At 42.2% G+C, this 12994-nt stretch overlaps 1 protein-coding gene across 4 annotated transcripts in view; it reads left to right on the top strand.

Moving 5' to 3' along the window:
• Positions 1–12994, top strand: part of Rbl2 (RB transcriptional corepressor like 2) — a 46778-nt gene that overhangs the window by 22632 nt on the left and 11152 nt on the right. For 3 of the 4 annotated variants that reach the window (XM_006255199.5, NM_031094.2, XM_006255200.5), the window contains exons 11-17: positions 903–1006; positions 3816–3953; positions 5040–5204; positions 5973–6084; positions 9106–9372; positions 9530–9810; positions 10023–10199. In XM_006255199.5, the coding sequence (XP_006255261.1) occupies positions 903–1006; positions 3816–3953; positions 5040–5204; positions 5973–6084; positions 9106–9372; positions 9530–9810; positions 10023–10199 (1244 nt within the window). Of the gene's footprint in view, positions 1–902; positions 1007–3815; positions 3954–5039; positions 5205–5972; positions 6085–9105; positions 9373–9529; positions 9811–10022; positions 10200–12994 lie in introns of those variants that run through there. The other variant, XM_063278309.1, reaches the window with a different exon arrangement.

Genomic DNA, 12994 nt, shown 5'->3' with positions numbered 1-12994 from the left:
CCGAACCCAGGGCCTTGTGCTTGCTAGGCAAGCGCTCTACCACTGAGCTAAATCCCCAACCCCGAGGCCCCACCTCTTAAAGGTCTCCCCTACCTCCCAACAGAGCCACTGTTAGACACATAGGTCTTTGAAGAACTTCCAACACCAAGTCATAGCAGCATAGCATTGCTGTGTTCAAAAGGATAGAGTGTGTGCATTGAATGTGATGCTAAGTTCTTTATGTGCTGCTTCGATGGCAGCTTTAGGAAGTTCGAAGGATGTTACAGGAAAGACATTAGAGACATAGGGTGCACATTTATAATCCCAGTACTTGGGAGGCTGTGGTGGGACTAGTGGATGAGTGTTCAAGGCCAGCCTGGGCCAGAGTGAGCCTCTAGCTCACAGAAAAGGGGATAAAAGGAATATGGAAAAATTGTAGGGATGATTGAAACATCAACTATTGAAAGTATGGGTTTGGGGTTGGGGATTTAGCTCAGTGGTAGAGCACTTGCCTAGCGAGTGCAAGGCCCTGGGTTCGGTCCCCAGCTCCGAAAAAAAGAAAAAAAAAAAAAGAAAGAAAGAAAAAAGAAAGTAGGGGTTTGGGCTGGAGAGATGGCTTAGCAGTTAAGAGAAATAGCTTTTCTTGCAGAAGACCCAGGTTCAATCCCTGGCACCCACATGCTCACAACCATCACAAGTCCAGTCCCAGGGAATCTGGCGTCCTTTGGTCTCTTGTGTACCCACATACACATAGTACATGGACATACATGCAATACACCATGTACGTTTAAAAGATAAAATCAGTTAAGAGAATATAGATTTGGTTTTTAGACTTTATTTTGTTGGTAGAGAAGTGAGAGATGATTCTATTCCATGATACTTAATTTGTATTTAATTCTGTGCTTTTGTTTTAATTTCAACAGAAATGGCCAACAAACACTTTCGTTTTGCAGAAATGCTTTACTATAAAGTATTAGAGTCTGTTATTGAGCAAGAACAGAAGAGATTGGGAGACATGGACTTATCTGTGAGTACAATGTATTGATCAACACAGTAAGACACAGCTTCATTCCTCCCTGCCCACCAAGGCGCATGCCTTTAGGAGTCAGATTAGCACCTCAGGAAGGGCATATGTGGAGCCCTCTGACCTCATCCTAACAAGGTGTATGGATAAAGGGGTGGTTCTCATTGTAGCAGCTATGTTATAACACGCATTTTAGGATGGGGGACTCTGCTGACGTGTTAACTACTCCTTCATTGTGATAAATACAATGAACTGAACGGAGCAACTTACAGCACAAGGAGTTTATCTGGACTTAAAGTTGCAGAGGACTAGAGCCCATGTTGGCTAAATGAAGGCACAGTGACTGGAGCAGGAAGCTGAAGGCCGACATCCCAACAGCAAGCACAAGGCGGAGAGAGAGCAAACTGGAAACAGTGTAAGGCTTTGAAACTGTAAGGCCTACCCCTAGTGACACACGTGGTTCAACAAAGCCACATTTCCTAAATCTTCCCCAGCACCTAAAACAATACTACCAAGTAGGGACCGCGTGTTCAGACACCAGGTCTTATTCCTACGTTCTTGTTCAACCCACACAGTGGCCGAGCATGAAAATCCTCAGGTGTAACTTAGCCGAGTCATTTAATACCATGGAGATCTTATACAAGCCCAGTGGAAGGAAAACACTGAACGTTGACTTGATAGGGCTTCGGCATAAGTTCTTGGTCCTTCTTCAGCTAAGATGATTTTTCTCACTTTCCAAGCAAGAACTATGAACAGCTAGGCATCCTGGCCTACCCCTTTAATCCTACCTGCTTTGGGGGCTTAAGAAGCAAATCACGATCTTGGGACCTGCCTGGCCTTTGTAACAGGCTTGAGGCCAACTTGTGAAATGTTGCCAGACCCTCTCTAAACCTAAAGTATGACAACAAAACACCTAAGAGGGCTGGGGAGGGACTCATTTCATTGACGACTTAGCAATTCAAGGTCTTGGGAAGTATCATAAAGAAAAAAAAACCCAAAACAAATTACTTTTCCAAAATGATGTTTAATAAACCAATAAAATGCTTTTTAAATGCTAATGTCTGATAATTGTACATAATTTTATGTGACAATTAAGAATAGTCTCTTACAAAGAAGAAGCTAGAGAAAATCGGAAATGTTTGATTTGTCAGTCGTGTATGAAAGTGCCCGAGTGCAGTTCCTGGCTATCCACAGCTGTTTCACATTCACTTAAGAGAGATTGAATAATTTTTTATAATTAAGAGTGCTAATTTTGGAGCTGAGGAGATGACTCAGCGGTTAAAAGCACCGACTGCTTCTGCAGAGGACCTGGGTTCAATCTCGAGCACCCGTGTGGTAGCTTAGAACGCTCCTTAAGTCCAGGTCTGGGATATCTGTTGCTCCCTTTTGAGCTCAGTAGGCACCAGGGTACCAGAGAGTGTCCCACACAAAACATACATGTGAAACACTCATACATGCAAAATGAATAATTAAAAAAAAACCAGTGCTAGTTTTAAATGACGTTTTAAAAGTTGTATGATTGGCCAATAATTGAATTTCTTGTAATTGCTCATATTTAAGTCTTTCTCTTTTATTAAATTGAGACAAGGTCTTACAATGAAGTGCGCATACTTCCTTGTGCTCAGCATAACCCACACTGGCCTTGAATGTCTAGTTTTCGTGCCCCAGTCTCCGAAATGCTGTGATTTCACAGACGTAATCACTACTATGCCTCACTTACAGTTCCTTTTTTTACTTTTAGATTTTATTTTATCTGTGTATTTTGCCTGTATGTTTAGGTCTGTGCGTCATGAGTGTACCTGGACCTCCGAAGGTCAGAAAGGGGGGGCTAGATCCCCTGAGAGCAGAGTTACAGGTGGTTGTGAGCCCCGTGGGTGTCCTGGGAACTGAACCCAGGTCCTCTGCAGCAGTAACAAATGCTCTTCACCACTGAGGCACCCCTGCACTCACATACATGATCTTATACACGGTTGCATTTGGCTGTGTGCACTGCTCTGTGACTTGACTTTGTATGTGTGAAACACATACTGAATGGCATCTAAGCCGTAGCTACAATTTAGGGCTAATATTAAGTAGGCACCTGTCTACTCATCTAGATAATTTGTTTTAATTTTTTTCTTAGGGTAAAATGTACTTAAACCATTTTGAACATCCTGAAAGTTACATTTCAAGTTACATTAGCGCAGTTATAGCCATAGTGCCCCCCCCCCACCTAACCCCCGTGAAAGACTAATGTCCCACCTGCCTTCTCTCTGTCCCTCTGTGGACTGTCTCCCAGCCTTCTGAGTCTACTTGCTCTCAGTAGGTAGCTGAAACCATACTACATTTGTCCTTTTATGTTGGTTTTCTTTTCACTGTTTATCCATGTTCTAGAAAGTTTCACAACTTCTTTCCTTGTGTTTAAACCTTTTATTTGTGACGCGTTGGTTGACAGACATCTGGGTCATTCTGCCTTTGCTGCTGTGAACACTGGCGTGCCAGGCACGTGCTTTTCCCTAGACTTAGCATGGGTGAACCCGGAGCCTCACGTAGGCGGAGCAAGTAGCCCAGCGCAGCTCCATCGCTAGCCCCACACAGCAGCTAATCGCTTACATTCCCAGCAGCAACGCATGGGTCTCCAGTTCTCCCGTGTTCTCAAAACACTTGTTTATCATTCTAAAATTACTTTTAAAAAAGTATTTTATAGCATACGTTTTTAAAAGGTCTTATATACCCCTTCAATCTTTAATAAAGGCTGATTGCAATTAAACTGACCGGATATGAAATGTTTTCAGGGTAGGCTTCAGTCTCTGAATGTGACTTTGTTTTATAGGGTGTTCTGGAGCAAGATGCATTCCATAAGTCACTCCTGGCCTGCTGCCTTGAGGTGGTCGCTTTTTCCTATAAGCCTCCTGGAAATTTCCCATTTATTGCTGAAATATTTGATGTACCACATTATCATTTTTATAAGGTATTTAAAAATTATCCTGGTGATTTAGTCTAACCTCTTGTTATCCACCATGTTCATATTAAACATATAAATCTATTAACTATTTAGTAATCTATACATGGAGAACAAGGAGGGTCTTTGGCCTGTGTAAATGCTTGTAATATATAGTAGTGTCAGGTCTCTTTTGGCTGAAACAGTCAGCTGATTTTTTTTTCCCATCATCTGCCGAGGGACTCCAGAATACGGTGATGAACGAGTTAAGCTTGGGGGTGGGGGAAGGTGTGGTAGATTATACCTCTAACCCAGCACTCGGAAAGCTTAGGCAGGAGGACTGCAAAGCAGGGCTCTCAGAAAGGAAGGAAAGCAGAGAAGCAGGTATAGAGGGGTTAGAAGAGGGGACGCTGGGACCCAAAGGATGGCTCAGCAGTTAAGAGCACTCCCTGCTCTTGCAAAGGACCTGAGTTCACTTCTCAGAGCCCACATCAACTCCATGTCCAGGAGACCTGAAGCCCATTTCTGACCTCCTTCCCATCCATACACAGGGCACGCACGCGCACACACGCACACACGCACGCACGGATAGAAATACCTATTGTCTTACTTATTTATCTTTGAGTCAGGGAATCATCTAGCCCAGGCTGGCATGAAACTCATGGATAACTTGAGACTTTTGATTCTCTTGTCTCTACCTCCTGAGAACTAGGATTATAGGTAGGAGCCCCTACGCTCTGCTTATGGTCAGAGACTTTTAACATTATTTTTGTGTTATTGATACGGGAAAGTGAGCCCATAGCCTTAAGCATTCAAGCACATACTCTATTTCTGAACTATACATCCACCTCTTATATAAAACTTAGGAGTACTGTTTTCAGGCTCAATGTGTAAGGTAGATTTTGTAAAAACATTTTATATTGTTCATATGCGTAGATTATTTACAAGACTATAAAAGGATGAGCAGCTCGCTACATGTGGTGTTACTGAACTTGTAACTTCTGATAAATCATGTGACCATTTTAAAAACATGTAGATGTTTTGTTTTGCTTTTATAGTTTGCATGCACAATCATAGTAGTTGTTACTCATAAGCTGGGCATTTCCTTTATTGCAGGTAATAGAAGTATTTATTAGAGCAGAAGACGGTCTTTGCAGAGAAGTGGTCAAACACCTCAATCAGATTGAAGAACAAATTTTAGACCACTTGGCATGGAAAACCAAGTCCCCACTGTGGGATAGAATTAGAGATAATGAAAACAGAGTCCCTACATGTGAAGAGGTTTGTGACGTCTTAGCATCTTCCGTAAGGGAAGCACATCAATATTTATAGCCCCATGCTATAGAGAGAGGCTGGAGCTGGGGTCTGTTCTTTGGGGTGTAGGGCTTTGCAGTGTGGTTAATGATTTATTCCTGTATCAAAGAGGAACCTAAAACTACCTCACAATTTCCATGACAGTAAAGATTGAGGCTGCTATTCTGAGCCTCCAAATCAGAAGGTACACGGATTCAGACATAGTCTCCACATTGGTTTTGAATCTTTTTTTTTTTTTCTTTTCTTTTTTTCGGAGCTGGGGACCGAACCCAGGGCCTTGTGCTTGCTAGGCAAGCGCTCTACCACTGAGCTAAATCCCCAACCCCGGTTTTGAATCTTTTAAGACTGAGAATTTTAGCTTTAGTAATTTTATTAAGAAGTAATTAATTGGACAAAAATTGTTTCCTTTTGCTTTAGACTATTACTGTCTGTCTTTCTCTTTCTTTTCCCCTCCCCTCCTCCTCTCCCCTCCCTTTCCCCTTCCTCTCCCCTCCCCCCTCTCCTCTCCTCTCTTTTTCTTTTCTCTTCAGGACAGAGTTTCTCTGGGTAGCCCTGACTATCCTAAAGCTTGCTCTGTAGACCAGGCTTGTCTCTGAACTCATGAAGAGTCTGCTTGCCTCCGCCTTCCACGTGCTGGGATTAAAAGTGTGCACTGTGGCCACCACCTGGCTATCACTGTATTGCTAGTGGAGTGCTTTTTTACTGTTAAGATTTTGTGCAAATGATTCTTCATAGGTTACACCACCTCACAACCTAGAGAGAACAGATGAAATCTATATTGCTGGCTCTCCCTTAACTCCGAGAAGGGTGGGTGAAGTTCGCACTGATGCTGGAGGACTTGGAAGAAGTAAGTTTAAAACACAAAGAGGAATATTTTGGAGTCGTGAATCTAGATACTTAAATTCCATCTAAACCTGTAAGTAAAATTAATAGGCTGTGCAGAACAAAGACTATTCTGTGTCGTTTAGTGACATAGTAATCACTTAAAAAATGCTTTTTTTCTGTGTAGGATTGGGACAGGGTCTTGTGTGGCCCAGGCTGGCCTTGAACTTGCTATGTTACCAATGATAACCCTGGACTTCTGACTGCTCATTTTCCAAATGAAATAACTAATTGGACAACAATTCCAGGTGTATACCACCATGCCTGACTTAAAAATGCTTTTTTTTTCTTTTCTTTTTTTTGGAGCTGGGGACCGAACCCAGGGCCTTGCGCTTGCTAGGCAAGCATTCTACCACTGAGCTAAATCCCCAACCCTTAAAAATGTTTTTAAGGAATATTAAAAACATTAAAAAACTATTTTGAGAGGTTTGGCTATATAGCCCAGGCTGTCCTTGAATGAATTCTAATTGTCTTGCTCCCTGCAGCCCATCCTACACAAGGATTTAGAGTGCCCTGCTTATCTTTTTAGAACACTTTACATTTAACTGGATCTTTATTTGTAAATGAATATCCATCTATAGACATACAAAAGGGCAGAAAAGGGAAAAGCAAACTGCTAACTATACTCACCGGGTTGCCTGCCCATAGAATTCTCAGGGAGTTCTCGAATGCTTTCAAGTAGGTCTTCTTTTCAGTGGTTTTGTTACGTGTATGAGAGCTAGGAGTCTCAGTGTGTTGTCCGGGCTAATTTCCACCCTGGGTCCTCCTCACTAATCCATCCTCTGCAAGCAGAGTTGGGAATCAGGTGTGCAGCCTCACTGCCAACCGTTGTTACGGATGGAGCCGGGACCCAGGTAGACAAAGGGAAGCCAGTGAGGCCGGATGGCCCCACGAGTGCACACGCTCAGCTTTAGCACTGGAGCCACTTAGTTACTGTGACATCGCTACTGGCCCCGACACGGAACATCGGCTTATGCCTTAGCTGGCTCCCGAGATGACGGCCTAAGATGACAGCCTAGGTGCAAGGTTCACATTCATGTGTGAGGTCTGTCTTTCTTGAGTTTCTTTTCCTTTTCCCTCTGGTGCTGGAGATGTAGAATGCACATCCTGAGTACACACCAGCTCCACACCTATTTTCAAAGAACAGTTATATAGTTTGGAGAGCTCCGAATCCATGAGAACATTGCTACTAGGTCTGCTTCATAATGTACTTGAAAGACGTTTGCTATAAATGGATCAGTTTTAAAATCAAGTTTACTCTACGCCAGTACCTACTCATTAGTGTGGGTGGTACCGGGTGTGGTGGCAGACTTCTGCAATCCCAGCACTTGAAGGCTAAGGTAGGAGGATCTTAACTTTAAGGCGAGTCTGATTTAGCTACATGAGACCCTGTCTCAAAACAATAGCAAACAACAGAAAACCAAACTAACTCACCAATTAAATGCTCATTTAAAAACTGTATTTAGATTCACATGTATGAGTGTTTTGCCTGCATGTATGTCTGTGTCCCATGTATGTGCCTGGTGCCTGCAGAGGTCGGAAGGTGTTGGACCCTCCATAAGGAGGGTTATGGATAGTTGGGAGCCACCATCCTGAGTCTTCTGCAAGAGCAGTGCTCTTACCTGCTCAGTCTTTTCTCAGTTCTGAAGAACAAGAGTAATGGGTTTGACTACTTTTCAGTCAGACAAACCTGCCTCAGCTCTGAGAAGCTAGCCTTCTTCAGACCAGTGTTTTGTCATTTTCCTTCCCCAGTCTGTGAATCAAAGCTTGACATTCAACTTCCTTCTTTTTGTCCTTGCTACCTCTCCTGTTAGGAAAATCTACATGATGCTGGCTCCACCACCGTGTAGCCCAGGGAATGCTGAGGCACGGCTTTCAGGATTCACTCTTGTTGAAGTCCTGCTGGTCTCCCTATTTTTATTTTTAAATTTGAAAGAGCTGCTGGTACACAGTCTTAGAGGTGGACATGAGGAACAGGAATAGTTATGACTCAAACATGCACACATTAGTAAGAATACTTAGTTTTTGTTTAGAATAACGAAGAAAAAAATTGTTCTGGGCATGGTGGTGCCTTTAATCCCAGCACATGGGAGGCAGAGGCAAGTGTATCTTTGTGTGTCTGAGGCCAGCTTTTGCTAAATAGTGAGTTCTGGGATACCCAGAGCTACAAAGAGAGGCCTTGTCTCAAAAGACAAATGTTTAAGAAAGAATGGTAATAGTTATACGATGCTGTATGTATGCATTTAAAAATGGCTAATGGTGATAATGTTTTTTTTTTATATTTTGCAACAATTTAAAAATATATAAGCCATTGGGTGAAATGTATGGTACATGAGTCATGTCTCAATAAAGCTGTTTAAAACTAAGTTTTAAATCTAAACCATACATGTCTATCTTGCTGAAGAATATGGGGTTGGTCATCTTCCCTTGCGGAAAAAGGCTGAACATTCACTGAAGGCTGAGGAGAAACCACAGGACGCAGGATGGCAGGCAGGTCATCCTGTCTCCTGCTAGGTAACATCTTTGTTAAGACTTGAGTATGGAGGGGTTGGGGATTTGGCTCAGTGGCAGAGCGCTAGCCTAGGAAGCACAAGGCCCTGGGTTCGGTCCCCAGCTCCAAAAAAAAAAAAAAAAAAAGAACCAAAAAAAAAAAAAAAAAGACTTGAGTATGGGGGAAAGTAAGTGATTCCTTAACCGGCCTCTTCATCAAAGTCAGCAAGGGACAAGGCGGTTGAGGACAGGGCCTCGCTTCATTTATGGGAAGAAAACCAGAAAGAGAGCACTGTGGGACATAGCATTTCCTTCATGAAACGCTTTCAGTTACATTCCTGCTAGGATGAATATGGGTGTACCATGACTTCTGTACTTTTTATTTGCTTTTAAAATTATGAAGTATTTGAAACACACTGAATTTCTTTTGAACAAGAGCTTAGCTAGAAGTCAGAACTGTCTCTTTGTTAAATAGTCTGATTTCTTTTGATCGTAGGTGTGACATCTCCAACCACATTGTATGACAGGTACAGTTCCCCAACAGTCAGTACTACTAGAAGGCGGCTATTTGAGAGTGACAGTCCCTCTGAAGGAAGCACGGCTGGGCGCATCCCCCCACAACCCCTAGTCAATGCTGTCCCTGTGCAGAATGTATCTGGGGAGACTGTTTCTGTCACACCAGTTCCTGGACAGACCTTGGTCACCATGGCAACAGCCACTGTCACAGCCAACAATGGACAAACAGTGACCATTCCAGTACAAGGTAAGGAAGGCAGGGTTAGGGGTTGAGTTCTCTGGCATTTGTCAGAAAGTCACCTAAGTTTGGGAAGTGTCAATGTAAGATAATGATGGAAGACGGGGGGCGGGGGGAAATAAAACCTTCATGTCGACCATTCTTTCTTCTTTGTAATAAACCGCAGGTATTGCCAACGAAAATGGAGGGATAACATTCTTCCCAGTCCAAGTGAATGTTGGGGGCCAGGCACAGGCTGTGACTGGCTCTATCCAGCCCCTCAGTGCTCAAGCGCTGGCTGGAAGTCTGAGTTCCCAACAGGTGACAGGAACAACTTTGCAAGTCCCCGGTCCGGTGGCCATTCAACAAATTTCCCCTGGAGGACAACAGCAGAACCAAGGCCAGCCGTTAACCAGCAGCAGTATCAGGCCTCGGAAGACTAGCTCCTTATCACTTTTCTTTAGAAAGGTAACCTTTCATGTACCCTTACTGGAGCACAGGCTCAGGAAGTGTAAGCATTAAACAAGGTTTGAAATATTCTTTTTGTTTTTGTTTTTGTTTTTTTTGTTTTTTTTCCGGAGCTGAGGACCAAACCCAGGGCCTTGTGCTTGCTATGCAAGCGCTCTACCACTGAGCTAAATCCCCAACCCCGGTTTGAAATATTCTTATCTCTCTGTTAGGTTTACTACTTAGCTGGTGTCCGCCTTCGAGACCTTTGCACAAAACTAGATATTTCAGATGAACTGAGGAAAAAAATTTGGACCTGCTTTGAATTCTCTATAGTCCAGTGTCCTGAACTTATGATGGACAGACATCTGGACCAGTTGTTAATGTGTGCCATTTACGTGATGGCAAAGGTAAGTACTATTTTTAGTACTGGAAAGCCAATGATGCCCCTTTGTTCCCTAGAACATTTTTAGATAACCACTCACCGAGTCTCATATCCCAAATATGTGCTGTCAGCAGAGCTTTAGAACAATCCAGCTTATAGACATTGGGCAGTAATTTTTATCCATCAATTAATAGACATGTGGGTTGTTCCTCACAGTTGTGAACAGCACTGTTGTATACATTGTGGGTGAAATTTGTGTAGACACAGGCTTCCGTTTCCCTCAGAGTAAATGCCTAGAAATGGATCTGTGGATCATATGGGAACTGTATGTTTAAACACAAAGGAACTGCCAGGCTACTTCTCAGAGTATGGTTCACATGTTTATATCCCTATTTAATATATAAAGTTCTTAATTCCTCTAGTTTCCCATTAGTACTTAAAAAAGATTTACTATATGTTTGGAGGGGGAGGGAGTTTTTGCCCTGAGAATTCATTGCCAAATTTGAGATCCAGTATCGTGAGGCTTTACCTTGTCTAGAAGATTCTAGAAGAGTCTGCATTCCAGAGTTCCTGACTCATCGTTAGATGTGGTATGAGATCCAAGTCCAGCTTCACTCTTTTTGTGTTGCTTTCTGGCCACCACACCACTATTTAAGCCCCATCTCCCCACTGAATGAATGGTTTTGGCATGTTTGTGTTAGCAGACACATGGTTATGTCATGTAGTGGACACATGGGTTATGTCAAGACCGTCTATTTGACTATGTTGATCTTTGTCCATCATACGTAGACCTTTACACTCTCAATGACTCTTGCTTTTCTATAAATTTTGAAACTGGAAAATACGAGTCCTAATTTTATTTTATTTTTGATTATTTTAGTTATTCTGAGTCCCTTGGAATTCCATAAAAGTTTTAGAATCAAGTTGTCACTGTCATAAAAGTCACGTGAAAATCTGTAGATCAGTTTGGAGAATTCAGTCATGTAGGGGTCAGTCTTCCTTCAGGAACGTGGTGTGTTCTCACATTTGTTTAGGTCTTCAGTTTTTAACAATGACCCATACTTTCAACACGTAGTCTCCCCCTTGTTGTTTTTCCTGTAGGTTTTGATGGTATTGTACATGTAGCTGTTTCGTTTTTGATGTACTCATTCCAAGAGTTCAGAAAACAGTTGGATTCTGGGCCTTGACTTAGTATCCAACAACCTTGCTAAGTTGGTTGTTTTTTGTGGTGCAGGGATTGAACCTAGGGCTGTTAAAATGCAAGACAAGCACTCTACACTCAGCTGTCTCTAGTCCTGAAACTCTTACTGGGTTCTAAGCATATTTTGTGTCAACTGTTTTGATGGGCAGATAATGCGGTCTTAATAATTATACTATTACTTGTCCAAATTCCCTGTCTTTCTTAATTGCCATGGTTAGAACATCCAGTGCAATGTAAAAAGCAGAAATCCTTGTATGCTTCCTGGCCTTACAGAGAAAATAATTAACTAGTCTTTCCCTATCGGAATATGGCATTAGATCTCTCTCCACCCCACCTGTGAGTGACCTCAGGTAGGCCGCTCTCACCCGGTGAAGGATTTTACTTATTGTTGTTTGATAAAAAGGTGTTGGATATTATTAAAGGCCCTTTTCTGTATTCATTGTGGGGTTTGCTATGCTAATGACATCGTATACTACATTAGTTGGATTTCACGTCAGATCACCTTTGCAAATCTCTTGGCTTATGGCAACAATTTTGGATTGCACGTTTGGTTTACTTGTTTGTTGAGGAATTTTGTGATTATTCACATGCTGCTGATTGGAATTTTATTGCACAGCTTTGTCTGATTTTGCTCCTAGGGTAATCTGGCCTTTTAAAAAGATAAATGTTTCCTCTTATTTTCTGTCATGTTTGATATTAGCCAAGAAGTCCCTGGAACCTGCTCTTTTCTTTGTAGGTAATATGTTGGACTCAGCTTCATTGTCCCTATATAGGTCTGTTGGGTTCACCCGTCACTTCTAGAGTAAGTGTTGGCTGTGTGCATCTTTTAAGACAATGTCTCCCCTAGTTAAGGACATGCAGTCCTTTTTTTTGTCCTTTAAGGTCTACAGCAAAGTCCTCTTTTGTTTCTGATTGTAGTAATTTGAGTTATTTCTCTTGGTCAATCTAAATTTTGATAATCTCTAAGACTATTTGATTTCACGTATTATCTCTACTAAGATATACCCTATTATTATTTGGCACAGAGCCAAAGAACAGTTTCCAGGAGTTGGTTCTGTCTTCTTTGAGTCATTAGCCATGCATCTACATTTTTTCCCACTTTATGTTACAGGATCTTGGATTTTTTTCCTAGTGCGTTGGACAATTAGGTATATTTAAGTATTTTCTCAGTGTCTTTATTATCTCAGCACCCTTTGTAAATATGGCACTAACTCCAAAGGCAGGCGTTACATTAGCTACATCTCAGAATTGGCATCGTGTATATTTATCCCACATTACACTTGCTTTTCACATGACTTCTATTCAGCTTGAGTGTTCTGCTGAACCATGTGACTTCCAGTGTTGTGTTTCCCAAACTTCTCTCTGTTGCTGATTTCTAGCTTCATTTCGCTGTCTGAGAAACACTTTTATGTATTCCAGTCTTTTTAAACGTATGCAGGGTTTTCTGTGTGCTTGACAACAGGGCCTCATATATCCCAAACCAGCTTTGGCTTCCTCCTCCTAAGTGTTAGAGTTACCGGTATATACTGCCATGCCAGTTTTACCCGGTGCTGGTGACTAAAGCCAAGGCTTTGGGCATGACAGTCACACACCATACCAACTGAAAAGTGTCTCTAACC

The sequence above is a fragment of the Rattus norvegicus genome, chromosome 19 (genome assembly GCF_036323735.1).
Source record: "Rattus norvegicus strain BN/NHsdMcwi chromosome 19, GRCr8, whole genome shotgun sequence".
Taxonomy (NCBI): domain Eukaryota; kingdom Metazoa; phylum Chordata; class Mammalia; order Rodentia; family Muridae; genus Rattus; species Rattus norvegicus.
The sequence above is the reverse complement of the archived record's forward strand: the minus strand, read 5'-3'. Positions and strand labels throughout refer to the sequence as shown.